Consider the following 21696-nt stretch of genomic DNA (forward strand, 5'->3'; position numbering starts at 1 on the left):
AGTAGTAGAAAACTATTTTACATTTGATCTTGGGATGGTGTCAACACTGTATATAAGCAGTTGACACAGTTTTGCTCTTAAATGTGTGTATTTTCTTAACAAACTCTGATATAATTGTCTCTATTAATAACAAAGATAAAAAAGATGATCTCCCAAATATATGTAATAGTAGCTGGCTTTTATGAAATATTAATATAGAAACTCTTAGAAATGTATATAGTCTTTTGAGATGCTTAAGAGTCCTTCTAATTAGTACCTGTTTCTACCACTTAATTTCTTTTTTGTAGCACTTTTTCCCACCTGTCTATTGAAGCCTCACCTTAGATATCAAGATTGCTAGTAAAACCTTTAATAAATCTCTTCTGCATTCAATGGATAGATCCTGTATTTGGCTGCATTTCCTCTTGCCTTACATTTCATACCTGTTTCCACTGAAGATCTCTATCTAAAAATAACATTCCCTTCGTGAGGGTTTAATAGAAAGTTCATTAAACACACCCATATATCTATGGAGGTGCATAATATATAGTTATATATATATATTTTCTAAACTGCATACAATTTTACACTTATTTTTAGCAAAGTCATTTAAAGACTGTGCAATATAGGTTTATAAAGGCTCAAGCTCACTTTAATTTTTTTATTTTCATCTGATCACTGGCTGTCTGAGAAAGGAAGATTATAGACTATTAATAAAACAGTGAGCTAAGTGAGTTGTGGAAGACAGTTTCATTTCAAAAGTACCCCCGACCCGCTCCCACTTTGTCCCTCTCACATAGGGATACACACACCCCATCTTCTCTTATAGCCAATTCACATAGTTTAGTATTCCAGGAGCTTTATGTTAAGTTTTGGCTTTAAATAAATCACTTCTTCTAGCCAAAACCACTGACTTTTTTTTTTTTGGTTTCTACACAAAACTCTAATTCAAGTCCAGTTTCCTTCAAATTCAGTCCAGGTGCTAAAAAAAAAGTCTCTCAGTTTTCCAAGGAACACTCAACAGAATTTCTCTTCCCTGTATTCATATTTATAACATAGCCTCTAAATAGTCCAGTATTTTGTATTTTCTGGATTAAAATGGCTCCATAGTGAATTTGTAGTTCATCAAATTCATAGACAGTCACTAATTAACGTATATTTTTCCTCTTAGAAATTAATGATTATTCCTTAGGACCTTGTTTTTCATTATTTGCAAACTCTTGTATTCTTTAGAAAATGATCATGTGTGTTACAAGTTAGCAATATAAAGAATAATAAAACAAACTGGTTCTTTAGAATGACTTTAGTTACCATCCAAAGTAAAAATTTAGATTCATGATAAATTCTGTAACTTTTGGCTTTTATGTTATTTAATATGTATTCGTAGAATTCTGGATACTTTTTGGGGGTTGGGGCATCAGGATAAATCATTGTATTTAACGTTTATGAGATTTTAAACCTAAAGTATAAACAGGGTCTCTTCTATCAGCTTCCTCCTCAGCCCAACTCTTGAATTTTTATTAAAAATCCTGGTTAGTCACAATGCCCCTAATAATAAAATTATATGTTTGGAAATGGTAATATACCCTAGAGAACACAGCCATAGCAATATGGACCAGCACGTCTGGGTTCAAATAATTTTTCCACCATTTATGAATAAGTAACTGAACAACTTATTCTCTTTTTGCCTCCATCTCATGTCTGTGAAATATAAAATATAATTATTTCTAACCCAGAACTTTGGTGCAAAGATTATATCAGTTAATTTATATAATGAAGTAACCAGAACTTAGTGAAATTCAGTAAATATTAACTCTTACTTTAGATTTTGAAGGATTTGGAAAACCATTATGATGTCACACAGATAGTGTGGGAGCCAGAATTATTTCTAGTTGATCAAAAGGTGTCATATTTTCTCAAGATATATGATTTTTTAAATAGATCTTTGGATGATTTTAGGGCAGATGACGAATTCAGGCAATTGCTTTCAGGCTTTAATGTACATAAGAATCACATGGTTCTAGGAATGCACAGTATTACTCTGTAGGTCAGGGATGGGGCCTGAGATTTGCATTTCTAAAAGCTCCCAGGTAATGCTGTTGTTTGGTACAGAGATCCCACTTTGAGTAGCATGAGCTAGACAACTTAAGAACCTTTGAAGAAAAAAATAATTTTATGTATGTATGTATGTGTGTGTGTGTGCGTGTGTGTATAAACTACCTTATATATCTCATACATAAAAATCTGTCTGCTGCTGAGAAATAAGCCAACCTAATCAACCTGGTGCATTTTGTCAATGTAGTGATTTCTTTTTCATGGACACTGTGTGTCAGTGCCATGAGTTTAAGTAGATGTCTTCATGATTTTAAAACTCTTCTTGAGATAGTAGCTTAGAACTGTGGTTTTCAAGCTTTAGCTCAATGAGAATCACTTGGAGGGCTTGTCGTTATTGGGTCTTCACACCTAGAATTTTTGATTCAGTCAGTCTGAGCTGAAACGTGGGCATCTGCATTTCTAACCAGTTCTTGCACGTACTGTTTTTCTGGGCACCACACTTTAAGAATCACTGGCATGGAATGTTCATGGATTCTTTCCTGAAATTGGCCAGAGTCTAGCAATATTCTCTTACTTGAGTCATCACTCTAAGCATACACTTCTGAACTTCCATTGGAGGCATTTCAACATTGGTTGTTTTGAAATACTGTGATATTGTGACTTATAATAAAAAAAAAAAAACACATATTTGCTTTTCTATCCTGTTGCTGGCATAGAGCCCCTAAAATCCTTGGAATTTCCTGTGACAAGAGTGATAAAGTTATCTTTTGTTATTAATGAGGTGACTCTTGGAAAGCCTTTAGATAACCTAAGGATGGCGGCTGGTTGCCAGGGGAACCACCCAAGTGGTTAAAGGGTTGGAACTTTCAGTACCCATTCCCAACTTCTAGAGAAGGGAGAGGGACTGGAGGTTAAATCAATAGCCAATGGCCAATAATTTAATCAGTTGTATCTGTGTAATGAAGCCTCCATAAAAACCCAAAGGACAGTGTTTGGAGAGCTTCCAGGTTGGTGAACACATGGAGATTCTTGGAGAATGGAGCAGCTGGAGAGAACATAGAAACTGTGCATTCATTCCCTGGGCCTTCCCCTGTGCATCTCTTCCATCTGGCTCTTCCTAAGTTATATCCTTTTATAATAAACCAGTGACCCAGGAAGCAAAATATTTCTCAGAGTTCTGTGAGCCATTCTAGCAACTTAATTGAACACAAAGAAGAGGTCATGGGAATCTTTAATTTATAGCCAGTCATTCAGAAGTACAGCTAACAACCTGGACTTGCAACTGGCATCTGAAGTGGGGAAAAGAGGGAGGGGCTGAATCCTTAAACTGTGGAATCTGATGCTATCTCAGAATAGTGGTGTCAGAATTGAGTTGAATTAGAATACACCCAGCTGATATCTTGAGAATTGCTTGTTGTTGTGGGGAACCTCTGCCACATTGGATTTGGTCTCAGAACACTGATACCATCCCTATAATCATGATTCTTAAATGTTTCAATTTGCTTACTAAATCAGGGAAGCAACAGACCTCATCACCTCCCATTTATCCCCACACAATAAAACATCCCTGGAGTCAACAGCAAGAGAGGCACTGGTTTTGATTAAAGAATAGTGAAGTGATGCCTGTTTTTTATTAAGTATAAATAAATTATTAATATATCCCAGATGCATGTAGTGCCAAGATTGTGATGTTATAAACATGAAAAAGTAAACATGGATCACTAGAAGAATGCACAATGGCCCCACCATTTCAGTGTCCACATGATAATCACTGGTCTGATGGATAAAAGTTATGCATCTAAAAGACATCAGAATAGTGTCATCAGTTAAGTTTCAGGATCCAACACATGGTATTTAGAAAGTAGTACAGAATGTGTGCTCTACACTGTGTGAAATTAGACTTGGAGGTGAAGAGCAGCCAAAGGGTGAAGAAGGGACCTCCCTGGATAAGGTTACTTGTTTGAGGAAGTCATATGTGTCATATTAACTTTTGCAAATTTAAAGAACACCTTGTCCTGGTAGTTGGATTCTGCATCAGAACTCCACACATAGAATCATCTCAGGACCCATCAGTTCACCCTGGATTTGCTTAATCTCTCAAGAAGGATAGCAGTGAGTAAGTTAGACTCCATTATCAGGTTAGACTATATGGAATGTTCTAACCTCTTTGATGGTGTACTTGGGGCTATTCTGGAAGGCACTAGTCTTTACAATAGAGAGATAGAGCCTATAGATGAGCTTCTCCCATGCCTTTAGCTTCATAGTTGATATCACGTGTTATGGAAAGCAATGCCTGTATGGTGTTGGTGCTCTTAGAACAAACTATTACCTGCCTCAGAGAGACTGCAGAAAGAGTAAAGAACTAATGGCCAGGGGCAGATCTTTAAAACATTGCACTAATATTAATAATCCTAGGATCTGGGCAAACTCTTGAAAATAATCCTACTATCTGACAAACTGCAATGAACATTTTAATGGATCTGCTGACAAACTCATCTCATCATTGTGAAATGATAGCACGGAGAAAACTGAAGCTATAATAAGATATAATATCCATTAAATGGTGGTTTAATAAATGTATAAAGTACTACTTCCCAGTTTAAAGCTGTACCATGGCTATAAACACTGGCTTACTTGTTTTTTGCTTATTCAGTGTCCTACAACCTGAGTATTTACTAAGTGTGAGACATGATTCTACTGATTTGATACATCTTGATTAATTTTCACAACCAATATATAAAGTAGGTGTTCTTTCTTTTACCCTAGAGGAAACTCAGATACCTAGAATTTGGTCACCTGTCCAAGGTCACACATAAGGCATTAGATGCACAATTTAAACAAGGACATTTTGGGCACCAGAAACTGTGATGCTGAAAAACAAAATATACTCCTCTCACCTAATGGTGGGAAATTTAGAATTCACAATTGATGTTATATCTCCATGGGAGTATGTTTATAGAACAAGAGAATTTCAGAAAAAAAAATATGTTTGGTGAGAGGCAATATGGCGTAATAATAAGAACAGAGAACTAGGCAACAAGTTCTAGGCTTAACTATACATGGTGGAATGAAGGAGGTCAGTTATTCTCTCCTTAGACCTCACATTTCTTGCATATTAAATTTTGGTAATGATTTAACAGAAATAGATGACTTCTGATATTAGATATGCTTAATATTCTTGAACTAGATAACTGAAGGTATTTTTGATGCCAGTACATTTTCCACAAACCTCCACACTGCCTGTGTATTGGGATAGATCTGAAGTGATGTTTCTTATGCCCAAAGACTGCCAAGAACTTTTTCTTTCTATGATTATACTAACATTTTAAGAGAGCGTGTATCATTTCTTTTTTTGTTCTTGAAAAATACTCATTCTCTCAGGGATCTAAATTGAGATTTGTAGTAAAATGGTTTTCTCTAGTGCTGGATTACTTTTCATTGTTTTGTTTCCTGAAATTCTAAATAGCTTCATAAATAATGTATTTCAAACTCACTATATATTCCTAATATAGCATGTGTCATTGTTTCTATTTTTATGTTTAAATCTATAAAGTTGCATTATTTTATCAATGAACTGATCATTTTCACTCAGAGCACATTCAGGTTATGAGGTGGGATTTTTGCTACATACAAACCCAATAAGTTGGCCATTATTTTCCCCTTTGACTAGACACCAGTGTGTTTGTGTGTGTGTTTGGGGGTGGGGGGGACACCTTTGTTTTGGTAAGTTTATGTATATAGAGAATCATTAGCTATTTTAATTGAAGTAATTTAAAGTTAGATTACAGAAAGAGACCAAGCTTCCTCTCATCCTTCTGAAAATTTGACTATGAGAGGCATTGTATCTGGTTGTATCTTTCACCTCATTGGCTAAGATTTCAGTGAGGTACTCTAAGGAATAATCTGGTAGGTTTCTCTTAGGACCTTTCAAAATTTAAAAATCTCTCAAGGGAAGAGATATGGAGGGGATAGCCCCTAAAGATGTAGCCCACTCCAGTGGAGACAAACACTGGTTTTAGTTTCACCACCAGGTTTACTTGCACGCAAAAGTTCCCAATAAAATCCAGCTGTTTTAAATTTTGTCTACAGACCTGAAACCCGGCAAATTTGGCTTGGCTTCCTATTTTGCAGAAAATGTTTCACACGGCTGTAATCTGGAAAGACTGAAGTGTACAAACCCTTAACAGAAACAACAGGAGAACAGCTGTCTCCTACCTTCACTTTCTCCCACCTCTACCCTTAAAGCCTTGGGTGTTTTTAACAGAGGTGAAAATGTCTGCCTCTGAGCATGAAAGATGGTATGAATCATCCATGACTACCTTTGTTGTTTGCTCTAAGCCAAAAAGGAAAGATTAAAGAGTTGCCATTGATGAGTGAGACAACTCAACTTTTGGCATCACTAGAGAAGGAAGGAGCATTTAAGATCATGAAGGGAAATAAAACAACAAAACAATACTGTTACAATTTGAACAATAACAGGCTTCAGTATGTGAAAGCATAGCGTTATCTTTTCCATTTTCTACTCTCATGCTTTCATTGGCTTCATACAATCCCCCTGTTGCCTATAATTGGGGATGGAGTTAGTGCCAAAGCTGCATAAAATAAGCAATCTTTCCTTTATACTTTCTGTGCATCATGATTGTGTATATGAAGTCATAAAAATAATTTATTATGAGCATGTGTATTCCTGGCTTAAAGAGCCAAGTATTCTTGTGACAACAGTATAATAGCATCACATGTATTCCCATAAAACACCATATGTGGGCACTTAATAGTTATTGCCCTGGCACCTATATACTGGGATATCATCTTAAAGGGAGACTCTTTAGAATAAAGAACATTTGGTACTTAGACAAATAAAATCCTGTAGATGAGATAGGTGAACAAGGAGTAGAGATTTATTAAGAATTCACTGATAATGACGATCTTTCCTCTTCCATTAGTATATCAGATTGTCTTAAACCTCTTTCTAGAGGTTTTTTGTTTCATGCATTCAGGAAAAACTTTTACCGCATTGCCAACATCAGCAAATATTCTCTCGGCCTCAAATTTGCAAGAATGCTCTAACATCACATAGATATGTAGTAAACTGTAAGAATGAGCACAATGTAATTTTTCTTCTATTATTCTTTGAAAAGTACTTATTTGGGGTTTGTGGTATAAATTACAGTAAACAAATTGGTTTTCAAACTAGATAAGAGAGTGTGCAGAATGAATGAAAGCTTCTATATGGCACAATGTGAGTGCTCGGTGATATTATGAAAGTGTGCATCTTTGACGTGACAGAGACTATTGCCCATTCTCCCTTTCCTTTATGCTGGCTTCTGGCTTAGTGTGAATTGCTTCCTTTGGTTGCCATTGAGCCTGGAGAGTGGCTTTACCAATTCCAATGTGCTCTGAGTATTCAGAAAACGCTGGGACTGGTGTTTAACTATTGCATTAGCACCTTAGTCAGGTGGCCAGACTCTCTCTGTAGGCATATGATAGGAGCTTTCAAAATAACACAACTGGAGACACAGGCCAGAGCCCACTGGTTCCAGATCTTATGTCTACTTTAGTTGGGAATCAAGGTAATCTGCAAGGAGAAAAGCCATATAAATCAGATTGTAGTGCTTTCTCCAAAGGGCAACTTATCTTAGTGATACACACTGCTGTGTGTCACTGGGGTCTGTGTAGGAAGATGCCTCTGTTGATGTCTTTAGTTTCTAGGCCAACTATGATTCAGTACCTGCATCTCTCTTCACTCACTCTTCCTAGTGTAAGAGCCTGAAACTTACAATAGTATTTTGTTTTAAGTACATATGGTAGTTATTACATGGAAAATGTACACTAAGCATATGTCTACAACCCTAATAGCTCCTTCCAACACTTCTACACGGCTGCTTCCACCCAGTCAATTTCTCTCACTGTTCTTTGGCTCAGACTTCCATTCCAGCACCCCTCCTCCTCTACAATGGAAATATTATTGCCTTGAATTGTTTTTTTCTCTCTTTTTTAAGTTTTTATTTTAATTCCAGTTAGTTAACATACAGCGTTATATTAGTTTCAGGTGTACAATATAGTGATTTGGTGTTCTTTTAATGCTACCAGTTACCTGAAAGGAAACTTTGGAAGTGTAATGTCTCTTACTGATCAAAATATATACATATATATTTTTTCAATCTGTAATACTGGCTTAGTGATTACTATCTATATATCTTATTATTCTCTACCAACTGCTGTTTTTTTTTTCCAAAAAACCTATTAATCATAGGTCCCTGACCTCTTCTATTTTTCTAACTAAGAATTTCTATTAGCCTACCACAATGTGGTTTAGAATTTTGTCTCCCTCCTGTCTACCTCCAAAACCATGTACTTTCTATTCTCTACCAATAAATCTCTATCCTGACCATTTTCTGTATCTTGGCCATTGGATTAGGAGATATTCAAGAGCAAAGAATGTTGACAATTTCTCTAAATTTCAGTTCTCTTATTTGTAAAATGAAACTAGAATACCTAGCTTTGCAAGATTTTTTTGAGGATTAAGATATTAAAACTCATATTAATATAAACAGGGATTGTGCAGTCTTTCATGAGAAAGAATGCACAATTTTAGGAGGAAGAGAAAGGAAAACAATGGTAAGAGAAGGGATTCTTTTGATGGTTCTTTTTCTCTACACTTTCCCCTTCCTATTCTTTTTTATTCCCTCCTTTCCTTGGAAAGGTCTTGGGCCAGTTCACTGAAGTTGGAGTTTTCCTAAAACATCAAGTCATCTCAAGAACCTAAGAGTCACCTCTCATTTTGTTTTCTGCATTTTCAGTATCGAAGAAAACTCCAAATTACATAATATTTAATAACTACATAATCTACTGAGCACTTTTTGCTCTTTTCACGTACTGTCTGGTTTAATTTGGAACAATCAATATTGTGCCATTATTCCATTTTAAAAATAAAGAAGCAGAGTCTCAGTAAGTTGCCTAAAATGACAGCGCTGAAGTTACGCAGAGCCGGTTTCTGATCCATACCTGCTATTAACGCTTGTGCCTGCTCTGCACCATTCTACTTTCCAACAAAAATCTCCTTGTTTTAAAGATAACCACACACTGTCTCTCTTCTCTAAAAGAAAACTAAAACTAAAAATAGTTTTCATCTTCTAACATCTGAATTGTTTCCTTGTTAGTCTCCTCACCAACCAGCCGATTCACTATGACTAGACTAATTCTCCATCTCTGTCCTGATTGTGCTATTTCTGTCTGCAAAAGACCACTGTTGCTCTCTTTTGCCCCTTCTTTCATTCTTCCTACACATAAACTTCATTGGACTCCCAAGAACACCTGGAATGCAAATCCATCCTACTTCTCACCATTCTTCAAATGTGTACCTTCCCTTAGCTCTCCCTGGTCAGTTCCCACCTCCCTTTGCTTAAATTATTTCCCTTACCTGAAACTAGATTGAGAACTTCCTAAGAGTGAGGTTGTGTATCATCCTACCAATATATCCCTATGCTGACTGCCAGGGTGCTAGCTTTGAAGGAGGAAGTAATTACTTACCTGGAAAATCTTTACTTGGGTCCAAATATGGTGGTTTGGACCATGGACTACATGGTCCTGTGCACATTCCTAGGTGACTAGGTGTAAATGATCCATGAACTCATTCTCATCTGCTGGAATGGGTCTCCTAAGTAGAGGGCAGATTTTAAATTCTCCATGTCCCATGAGGACAAATTGAGAAATTGAAGTATGGCAGATTAACTGGCAGCAAATGTGGAATTAATGTTGCATCACACCAATCTCTCTAAGGGGCAAGAGGAGTAGCATTTGGGGGTCAGGATCTCCCAAACCACAGGTTGAAAAATTTGCTTAACTCTCAAGAGTAGAGAACAAGAGAAATTGTGGTGTCAGGTGCTTATGTGTAAGCTTAATAGAGGAAAGAATTATAAATAGTGCCTATATTCAGGAATACAAAATACTATGAGTATGATATTTTCTGATTTTCTATTGACTAAATAAAAATAATTATCCTCAATAAACATCCTATACCTACTCAAAATACATAAATATTTGTCTATTAATCACATATACACATGTTTTCTAAGCTTTTGTTTGTTTTTAAGATTTTTTTTTAAACATTTATTTTTTAGAGACAGAGAGAGACAGAGTATGAGCAGGGTAGAGAGAAGGAGACACAGAATCTGAAGCAGGCTCCAGGCTCTGAGCTATCAGCACAAAGCCTGACGTGGGCTCAGACTCACGAACCTCGAGATCATGACCAGAGCCAAAATCAGATGCATAACCAACTGAGCCACCCAGATGCCCCTACTAAGTTCTTTTTAATTGGGTTCCTAGATATATTCCATGGAGAAAATAAATTTAGGTAAAGTGTCCCTTCTAGTATAGTAAAAAAACAAAACAACAACAACAACAACAAAACCCTAGAAAACACTTGCAGAAAAAATAAAAAGGACAGAGTTTATTTTGTCTAATCTAAAATTTTCCACTCATTTACTAATAAAAGGTTTTATTTGGCTTACACATAAAAGGGTTCTATAGGACTACTGTTTCATAGAAAACATTTAGATAACTCTGCCTCTTCTAACAACCTTTGAATTTACCTTGTGTACTTGAAATCAGGTTTTTGAAATTGAGAATATTGGAGGGTTCTACTTCAGTGAATTGGCCCAAGAAGATCTTTCCAAGGAGAGGAAGGAAAGAAAGGATAATAGAAAGGGAAAAGGAAGCTTCAAAGGAATCCCTTCTCTTAATCTTGTTTTCCTTTCCCTTTGTCCCTATAATTGCACCTTCTTTCTCATGGAAATCTCCAATAACCCTGTTTATACTAATATGAGTTTTAATATTTTCATCCTCAAGAAAATCTTGTAAAGCTAGGTGTCCTAGTTTGACTTTATAAATCAGAGGGTTGAAGCCTAGAGATATTCTTTGCTCTTGGATATCTCCTAATCCACCGATGAATATACTTACTCTTTGCCCATCAGTATAACAAACCTGATCATTAGAATTAATTGCCAGGCAAATTGTTTCTTAACACATTATTGTTGATTGGGTGACCATATGCATTACAGATGGGACACTGAATTTTCATTTATAAAATTGATAATATGTGAAAAATATGTCTAATGACCCTTGGTTAATGTCAAAGAAATAATTAAACATCATATAATCATACACTATTTGGTGTATGTCACTACACAGTGACAGATGTACTGTTTCAAATATAACATTGCTAATATCTGCTTTTTGGCCATTAGATAATTGCATAGGCATGACATTATGATAGTCATATTATATTATAACTTGAATAAATATGGTGTCTAATTTTAGGAAGTTTGCTATCTAAGGAAAACTAACAACATATATTATCCTTTAAATTCAGCTTTCTTCCAGGAATTTGCTAATTCATGTGCAGGGAAGAAATATTACAATTATTTAATTTTTTCCATTTTAAATCTCAATATTTTATAAAGCTTTCTAAATTCTTTCATCATTCCAAATGGCTATGAAGACTTTCCAAAAATTATTCCTTTTCTTCATTTTTCCCTAACTCTCTTTTCCCTGATGTTTTCAATCAGCCTATGAAAAATTGTGTAAGCTAGCCAGGTGAAGTCTTACACACTTTCCAAAGGGAAGACATTAGGGAATCATTCAATTCCAAGTGGAAACATCAGAGAGCAAAAGCTATCTGGACAATTAATGTATTGTCACATATACTTTTTCATTAAAAAAAATTTGTGTATTAGAAACCTCCATATAGAAAAACAAAACCTTATGAAATTGATTACATAGAGTGTAAACTATTCCCACTCTTATCTTACCCTTGTCTCATTACAAGCTCTCCTAGTGTTTGTATAAAATAATTCAAGGTAAAAATTACTCTTAAGTTTCAGTAACACACTTTATCCCAATAAATTCATTCCAGATAGAGGCAGTTTTTAAACAGTGGGGTTATTTTATATTTTTATTTAACATTCAGGTTGTATCAGTGTAGACACAGATTATAGCAACCAAAGAAATAGCCAAGTCTGATTTTAAACAGTTATAACCGATCTTTTGTGCATTATTCTTTGTATGCCCTTTGCCTGTAAACACTTGGAAAGCTTTATGCATAGCCCTAATTCTACATCTGGAAAAACAGAAAATCCTCTTACTGATATCATAGTCTAAGATAACTACCTTGAAAATTGCAACATTTATTATTTTTAAATTTCTGTTAAATGTTAAAGTTAAAGTGGTTGATTTATGTGATTACACTGAAAATGATGAACATATCTCAGAAGGGTGCACAAGTTGAAACATCTTAAAGGTGTATGTGAATCATTTCAGACGCTTTAGTTGTTAGCTTTATGTCACCTTTACTGCAGATTTCAGCAACAGAAACATATATGATCATGAATATTGACAAGCAGATACTACTAATAAATGCTTCTTATTGTGCAACACTATCAAATACAACTTGCCCCTATTACTTTTCAAGTTTATTTCTTAATCCAGTTGGCTGCCACACTGGACAACACTGAAGGTGTTTTACGTATTTTTTGGTCTCCATAAAGGTAGATCATATATATAAAAAATAGAAGATTTTGATAGATTACATCTTCACTGTTTACCAAATTTGGGATCTTGGACAAGACAACTATTCTGAGTCTGAATTTCTTTATCAAGTTGAGCTAATAATTCCTATTTGGCTAGATGTTATAAAGTTTAACAGTGTTTGTCAAAGTGCCTTTTAAAATATAAAGCACCATATATACAGAAGCAAAGCATTTTGTGTATTAGATGAGTATGTATGTGCATTTCTTTCTGTGTGTGTGTGTGTGTGTGTGTGTGTGTGTGTGTATTCTGTCAGCAGAAGTAGCATCTGGGAAGTCGTAAGAAATTCAGAATTTCTGCCTCACCCCAGACTTACTGAATGGGATTTGGCCTTTTAAGGTCAACCGAGATTCATTTTAAAGTTTGAAAAGCACTGCTCCATGTGGTCTCCTTACAGTCTGATTTCTTTCCCTCCACAAACACACACATATATGTAGCAGCCAGAAGGCTAGGCAAAAGAAGGTAGGTATATCATTATGAGCTGATAAAAACACAATCTATACGAATATTTTATATTTTAACTAGAACTGACCATCAAAAGTAGTGGAAAGACAGAAGGTGTTAAATGGCTAATTCCTAGACTAGTGTTTACTTGTGTCAGCAGTGAGGAAGAATGGGAAGTTTGAATTAGATCATCTAAGGAATCCCATCCAATTTTGTAATTCTACTATACATACATACTTATTCTTTATTAACATATACTCTGAATATTCGGTAAAATTTTCAATCTATATCTTTATATCCGTTTTTTATGAGCTCACAGGTGATGGATATTTTTAATTCCAAAATTTAAAAGTATTGCCTTCCAAATCAATCATAGTGGAGCACCTGCATGGGTCAGTTGGTTACGCGTCTGACCCTTGGCTTCACCTCAGGTCATGATCTCATGGTCCATGGGTTCGAGTCCCACATCAGGTTCTAGGCTGGTAGCACAGAGTCTGATTGGGATTCTCTCTCTCTCTGCCCCTCCCTCACTGGCACTGTCTCTGTCTCTCTCAAAATAAATAAATACACTTAAAAAGTAAAGCAATCATAGTATATTTATCTAATCTAGTGTTGGCTATCTGATATCAATACATAATTTGCATGCTAATTGCTGTCTCAATTGCTATTTCATTATTTGCAGAAACTCTTAAGAAATATGTAGAACATTTTAGATAGTACAGCTGAGACTCACTATAATCTTTAAGCAAATCTACTAGATGTGTGAACAACACTGTCGTTCAACCAAGAGCCAAAGGGCAGTTGCCAGGCTCGTCAATACCGTCATTCACTACACTGAGGTTTTTGGTTCATGCCAAAAGATCAAGGCAAATGTTCTGCAGTGTACACTTATCCAAGGATGCATTTTTTGCTTTTGTTTTTGTTGACATACAGAGAACTGTACATATTTAATGTATACAGCTTGATGAGCTCCAAGGTAAATATACTCCAAGAAACTATACCATAAGTATCATCTCTGTCACCTCCCCAAGATTCTTCCTGTCCTCTATTTGCTTATTTTGCATGTGCGATAAGAACTTTTAACTTAATAGCTACCCTCTGAGAAAATGTTTACATGTAAAATATAGCATTGCTAACAATAGGCACTATGACGTACAGTAGATCTCTAAGACTTACTCATTTTGCATAACTGAAATTTTGTACCTTTTGAGTATGTTGGAGGAGGTCATCCAGAAGATATTACTACTGATTGACATGTGAGCTATACCAGGACAATTGGAGGATGGTTGCCACCTTCCCTGTTCTTGGAATATACATTCTACTCACTGTTCTCATAGCCAGAGCTGTTTCAAATATGCAGCCTTGAGAGAGCAATGTGTTGTTGAGACCATATGGAGTGTCCATGTGGCTGAACCCCACTTAAGACAGCCATATAAACTTTTAAGATTCTGGTGGGTGAGTGCCCAGGACACATCTCATATATAAGTTTCCTTCTTATTAAAACAGCCACCTACAAATCAGAAGTGGCCTGCCTCTTTCTTTAGTCTTTCCTTGCCCTCTGTGTATGGGGGCCTGATTATAGATTTCACCCAGGGAACTCCTGAGAATTGCAAACTAACAAGCTCATACCTCGAAGTGTCCCTTTCTCCCTAACCCCTGGCAACCATTTGTTTACCCACATATAGTGCAAGAAGATACATTTAAGTCATTGTTTTATCTTCTATGAAGTTTATGAACTAAAAAAATGAATGTGCTTTGTGGATACATGTCATGTCTATTAAGGTCAAGCATATCATTTGCTCAATTTACTTTTTACAACATACATTTTAGCAACAGTGGTGTTATATTGTTATTGGATGTTTTTAATACCTCAGTTTATCCCGTTACTAATGTGTTGTTTTTTCATACTTAAAGATGTTTATATATTTTCCTTTCTTCCCAAATGCAATGCTTCTTAGATTCATCTTAGAAGGTTTTATATACTAATAAATGAAAGAGTCCATGAGACATGGAATCTCACTACTGACCATTAGGTAAAAAAATTCAAAATTCATTTCCAGTTTGGGAATTGAAATATCTTCAGATGAGAAAATAATAGCCAAATTAAAAATGGCTCCAATCCTTGGACATGCAAGGTCATCCTTGAATTTTCATTCTCACTATGATATTGCCATGGTATTGGCAATCTTTTCATTAAAAATGAAAAGAAGACAATAAAATTTAACTATGCCACATGATACACTAACAAAATAACTATAAAATATATTTTTTAAATTATTCTATGAAAAAATTCTTTTTGGCAAAATTTGTCTGCTAAGCAGACTTGTGTATGTAACCTTTTAGTTGAAGGCTTACAAATTTGCATTTTGTGATTATATTTACTTTCTATTTCAAATATTCTGACATTTATTTTTAAATCATTATTTTGTATATGATCTGTCATATCTTTAGTGATGTATTTACCATTTTGTGTAAATTATATAAAGTTTTAGATTCCATCAGCCATCAGCCACTGCTGCACAAGGATTTTGGGGAAAAAAAAGAAGAAATGGTCACATCTCCGTAGCTCATTTGGGGAGAACACTATTTAAATCTGTTCTTAACATAAGGCTGAAATTAATCTTGATTTCCCGTCAAATGTACAGGGATTTTACAATATAGTTCATAATAGTGTTTAACTCCTCTAGGGTACAAGTTAAGATAAACAAGTCACTGACAGTGTTTATCTATAAATATAGCAGATGGTGTGGGACTGAGGTTGGTTATTAACTGTGCCGACTTTAATTTCATGGTTATAAAACACTGTAAACCTCACTGTTTATAAAAGGCAGAGGAGAATCTCCAATGGGCTTCAGTAGCCAAGAAACCCTCTGTAACATTAATCTCTCTAACTGATATTCGGTATCCTCCTAGGGGGCAATATTTAAGATTGTGGAGTGATTGCTAGACACATTAAAATTTTCACTGGGATCATTAGCTAACATTTCTGTCATTGATCTATTATAACTTTGTTAATGAGTTCCATGTGAGTGAAATTTAGTGAATGAGACGATTCTTTCTAAATTTTGCTAGGTGAATATTTAACAATCACTTTCAGCAGATATATTTAAAAAGTAGCCTAATTTGTCACAATAGTAACCTTTTTTCTTATGCAAAGATGAATCATTGTACCTAACTAGACCAAATGTACTTAGGGATAGAATTTCATAAAGGAAAATGATGGCATTCAAATAATTAGCCAATGTACATTATATACATTTACATTTGAACCATGAACCTGCCTCAAAATGTTATAGAATTAAAAATTTTTAAATGTTTAAAACATCACAAAATGTCTAGGATTTTTTCTTTTTTTCCCTTTTTCTTTCCCTTTTTATTTTAGAGAGAAAGAGAGCATGAGTGGGGAAAAGGGGCAGAGGGGAAGAGAGAGAAAAATTGAAAGAGAGAGAGAATCTTAAGCAGGCTCCTCACCCAGCATAGACCTGACATGGGACTCTATCTCAGGACTCTGGAATTCTGACCTGAGCTGAAATCAAGAGTTGGACACTCAACCAACTGAACCACCCAGTCACCCCAACATAGAATTTTTTTTTAACTAAAACTACCCTTCATATTCTGAATTTATTTGAGTATAAACTTTTAATATAATTGGTTTCAATTAAATTTGTAAGATGATTTTGATTAAAATTCTTCCAATAAAGGAACCACTAGTATAAAAATGGTATTATTTGAAATAGCTCAATTTTACCATTCTAACTTTAGTGAACAAGAAAAAGTATTTTATAACCACAAAACAAACAAACAAACAAAGAAATTTGCACACTCTTCTTCTATTCCTTTTACATTTAGAAGAGGTTGATTTTTTAGTACCTAAGAAAAACTTCTAGAAATATATGATGATCCAATATGTAAATCAGAGACTTAAAAATGTTGAACTAAAATGTTTTCACTGTATTAGAGTTTAGACTTCTCGAAAACAGGTTTTCTAATAACAAAATCTTCACATTTCCACCTCTTATGTTTGGCTCCTTCTCTTGACCCCACTCTGAGATCTTTGTTACTGATCTGAACTCTGTCTTCTGTGCTTTCTGCTGATTATTCTTTTTTGTTTGTTTGTTTACAACTGTCTATGAGTTTTTTCCTGAAAAGTAAATTAAAGCAGTATTAAATTACCAACATTCAGCACAAAAGTGACAAAATACTTGAAAACACACAACACCTAAAGCCACATTTAAGTAGACAGTGGGTTAAAGGTAACAGAATATGATACAGCTATAGGATTTACTGTAATTGAGGTTAAATATTGACATGGTAGAAATTAATACATTGTTGAAAGAAAAAATATCTACATTAACATATATGGTCTAGTAGATAACTACAAGAGCAGAAACAATAAAACAATCTTGTGGTACATATATGATATGCAGAACACTTCTCTCCACATGGAGGAAACTGCACAAGTTGCCCACAATATTGTCGAAGTTGTCTGCTGATTATTCTTAACATAGACCTCAAATCTTGGCTTCCAACAGCAGGCTTCTGAACCGCAGCAACCCGAGATGGAGAGAGGGTGGAATGGGACTAGGGCTAACACATCTCCCCATCTCCCTTCCTACCCAGAGCCTCCTGTCACTCATTGTCATCAGATATATTATCCACTATTTGATGCACTAATTTCTACAAACAACAGTCTACTCATACGTAGTCTTGCAGTTCTAAAATTCATGAAACAATCAGAGAGGAGAGCAAATCTTCTCTCAAGAAGAAGACTTATCTCATCTCCCTGCACCTTTTTGAAAGACTAAAATCCTACCTGAATCTTCATCATCAAAGAAATAGGTTATTGGGCTTTTGGTATGTTCGACATTCATACTTGTGTTGAACTGAGTCAAGGCTAGGATGATTTCACTTCAAATTATCAGTGAAAGTCACCTAAACTGGGCCTGTTAATTAGTTTTAAGGATCACGTGTTTTTCTCTTGTGAATTGTGAAGTAGAAATGTGTTTAGCAAAATTTTCCCATGAAGACTAGGGCTATAGAGTCACCAGGAGTTTCCCCTAAGTGTAACAAAAAATAGGTAACAACAATAGAAATTGAAGGAATTTAAAAGAGACAGAATAGGGAAATAAGTAAAGTTGGATGTTGAAGTCTGAGTGGAGGGGTGAACAGAGTGATTGCAGTTTAGAGACTCTATAGGAATTCATAAATACAGTGGGTCTTAGGGAAAATTGATATCATTAAAGGCACATAAAAACTATCACTCTTGGGGGAGAAAAAGTAATCTTTTCTATATCATAATGGGTAGCCTAAAGTTGCTGCTTCCCACCCCTGGCCCCCAGTCTCTATATAAGGTGCAATGAACTGTCATAAAATTTAATCTACTTTTCTAATCACGGTTTGGGAAAGAAAAAAGACAAAACAGTTTCTGTAAAGAAATGATCTGATTAAAAGGTAGAAAAAAGAGCTGTTAAAATGTAAGGAAAGTGCTCCCACTTTTATCCTCATCTATCAGATTTTATTAAGATAGTGTGAAAAATAAATCGCTGCCTTATAATACAAAGCAAGTTACAACCTATGGAGAAAAAGTAATGTGAAACACTTAAATACTGTAATCTCATTTTCATTATTCTCTTTCAGATTATCCAACTCTGTCTAATGTCAAAGGCATTGCATTGCGTAAAAGAAAACATGCAAAGGAAATAACTCTAAGTGGATTTCATTCCCCTTTCAATGGTCAGTTAAAAAAGAAATCTATCCTCTATTTTTACTATTTATTCTCTCTAAAAATCCATTAATTTTTTTAAACCTTTTCTTTCTAGGAGAAGTAATCTATGCTGTCATGTGCATGACAGTCACCTGTGGAATCCTTCTCCTGGTTATGCTCAAGCTGAGGTAACTGGATACAACTCGGAAGGGAAGGGCTGGAACAGAATCAGCCTAGTTAAAGCACATTTCACAATGGCAGACTTTACAAAGGGCCTGAGAATGAAATCTTCTCTGTTAAGACATACTAAATCATTTTTTAATGTGGGAGAGGTCCATGGAAACAATACTCTAAGTCTTCACATGCAAGAGAAATGTGATCAGGGAGATTTTTTTTTTATGTCGCATTTTATAAGCACATGTGCATTGTTCCCCCCAATTAAACTGTTATCAATCTTTTCCCTGGTTTTCCTACAAAATCCAAGTTGAACTTTGCTGCATTCCTTATTCAAATCATTTGCAGAATTGATCATCTTACAGAACGGAGCTGCTGTGTACTTCATACAGTTTATATTTACCTGAAGATTTCCTCTTCACTCTAATTTCTTATATGCTAATAAACATTATTCATGTTTTAATATACAATTATTAAAAGAGAGATTTAATGAAGCCTCCCAAGGTACCCGTAGAAAGACTTATTACTATTTCCTGACATTCATTCACTCTTTCCAAATCTGTTTCCTTGGCTGCCCTCATTTCTGGCATGCAGTACTGTTCCAGCAGCCATGCGAGACTTATATTAGAAATATATCAATCTCTAGGTTTCTAAATGTCCAAGGCCTAAAATGTTTCCACTTATTTAACATTGAAAAATAGATACAAAATGGTGTGCATTTGCTTACCTTTCATTTAAAAAACCTTCATATTTATTAATCAGTGATGTTCATTTTCTTATTCATTATACATGTGTGTATATTTGCATATAATTTGAGTATCATTTAATGAAGAAATATATGTATGTTTGCATATATGAATATATATCGTGTATACACCCCCCACACACACACACACATAAAGTACTTATCAATACGATTAGGCCTAGGGAAGAGCACTAGCAATAGACATTTCTCCAATGGCATTCAGAGGAGGACTCAGTAAACTACCCAATGCATGTACATGTACTGCTCTTCCTTAAATCTTGTGTGTTAAGGCCTTGAAAACCAGGCAGATAACATGAAAGACCTTAGTGAAGAGGCATAGGGCAATACAAAGAGGTCAGGCATATGAGTCTATGTTCTGCCTAAAAATATTCAAATGTATTTATTTTTTAATGTAACATCTACCTATTGGATCCCACTCCACTGAACCATTAATTTGGTGCTTACCAACACCAGTACCCTAACAAATTTCTTTTCTCCAAGAACTTAAAGGCTGTATTTATATGGGAAGATGTTTCCTTGGGTTCCAAGATACAGTTTAAAGGCCAAATAATTAGAATCATTTTCGAAGGGGGAAAATGGCATTTATTAAACTTAACTTTATTGGTTCAAAATACTTGAGAGCACTGTTCAATTACTGGGCCTACCTAGACATTCCATTACAGACATATTGTTCAGAGAGACACAGATGGTTTTCTAGCCTGGCAAAAATCTTATCTTAATGGTTCTGAATCTTTATTTCTTAGACAAACCTAATATATAAAGTTCATATCTACCACATAGACTAATGAGTTTTTACAGATTACTATCGTGCCATAGATAAATAAGGTGTTGCCTAGTGAAATTCCCTGTGTGTTGGCTGTAAGTTCATCTCCTTTCTCATTTGCATAGAAAGGCCTCTCCCTTGATTGCATGACAGTGGGGATGTTTTAGACAAAAATCTTGAATTTAATGTGTATTCTAAGGCAAATCATTCATACTCAAGTATACCACATTGAGTTACAAATTATTTTCTGTACAATTTAAAATTGATTCTTAACCCTTAATCTGAAAGATCCAGAAAGTAAATGATCTAGGGTTAAGTAAATGACAAAATTACAAGCCATCATGGAAAGAACATAGCAAACAAAAGCATCAGTAACAACAGAATTCATGTTACCCTACATCTGGAGATGACTGGTGCCTCTTTAATGAAAGAAGGCTGAGAACCACTTCAGGCATTGTTCACTCTCCTGGTGGTCAGGTTTAATCCACGTAAATACCTTCTGCAATATAGGTTAGCACTTTTACATTTGTTTCATATTATGCAAAATTAAAACAACCCTAAACCTTCAGAAAAATTCTCAGAGAAACCAATCATTTAAAACTTAAATATTACATAAAGATAAGCAATTTGAAACTTAAATGTGACTTAAAAGAGTCTTTTAAAAAATGATTCCTTGGCAATCACAGTTAAATGCATGATGCTTCTTAGAAAAACCATAGAATATTTAACCATTGGGACTTTACGTTCAGAAACTTAATTATATTTTTCTCTCCGGGCATAGAATCCATCCAAAAATATAAGTACATAGAAGCTCATTTATAAAATCATGAAAATGGCATGTTGTTAACGTTTACTTTTACTTTTATATAGAACTTCCAGAATATCAAGTCAAACAAGAGATCATTCACCAGTCCAAATACTAGAGGACTTATGATTCATTAAGAGTCACGGATCATTAACAATCACTTTCTTTACAGGAAGTCTTCATTGCCAGTCAACAGAATATCCTATCTGCCATCAATAAGGAAAATGTGAAGAAGGATCTAATGATACTAGATCGTTAAGTATAATAATATAAGAAATTGTAATATGGCATGATGCTAGATTTACTTTTTTCTTAAGAAAACATTGGAGTCAAAATGTATGGTAGCATCTTTTGTGACATTGGTAGAAAATTAAAGTCTCCCTTGAAGGCAAAATGTGTTATCCCAAGTTACAGTCTGCATG

At 35.0% G+C, this 21696-nt stretch overlaps 1 protein-coding gene across 1 annotated transcript in view; it reads left to right on the forward strand.

Annotated features, from left to right (window-relative positions):
• The window catches only part of GFRAL (GDNF family receptor alpha like), a 53258-nt gene extending 31855 nt beyond the window's left edge, over positions 1 to 21403 (forward strand). The window contains exons 7-9 of the mRNA XM_039244308.1: positions 18700 to 18795; positions 18882 to 18954; positions 21340 to 21403. Of these exons, the coding sequence (XP_039100239.1) occupies positions 18700 to 18795; positions 18882 to 18954; positions 21340 to 21403 (233 nt within the window). The remainder of the gene's footprint in view (positions 1 to 18699; positions 18796 to 18881; positions 18955 to 21339) is intronic.
• The last annotated feature ends 293 nt before the right edge of the window (positions 21404 to 21696 follow it).

This window comes from Hyaena hyaena, unplaced genomic scaffold (assembly GCF_003009895.1).
Source record: "Hyaena hyaena isolate Hyena2069 unplaced genomic scaffold, ASM300989v1 scaffold_242, whole genome shotgun sequence".
NCBI classification, from domain to species: domain Eukaryota; kingdom Metazoa; phylum Chordata; class Mammalia; order Carnivora; family Hyaenidae; genus Hyaena; species Hyaena hyaena.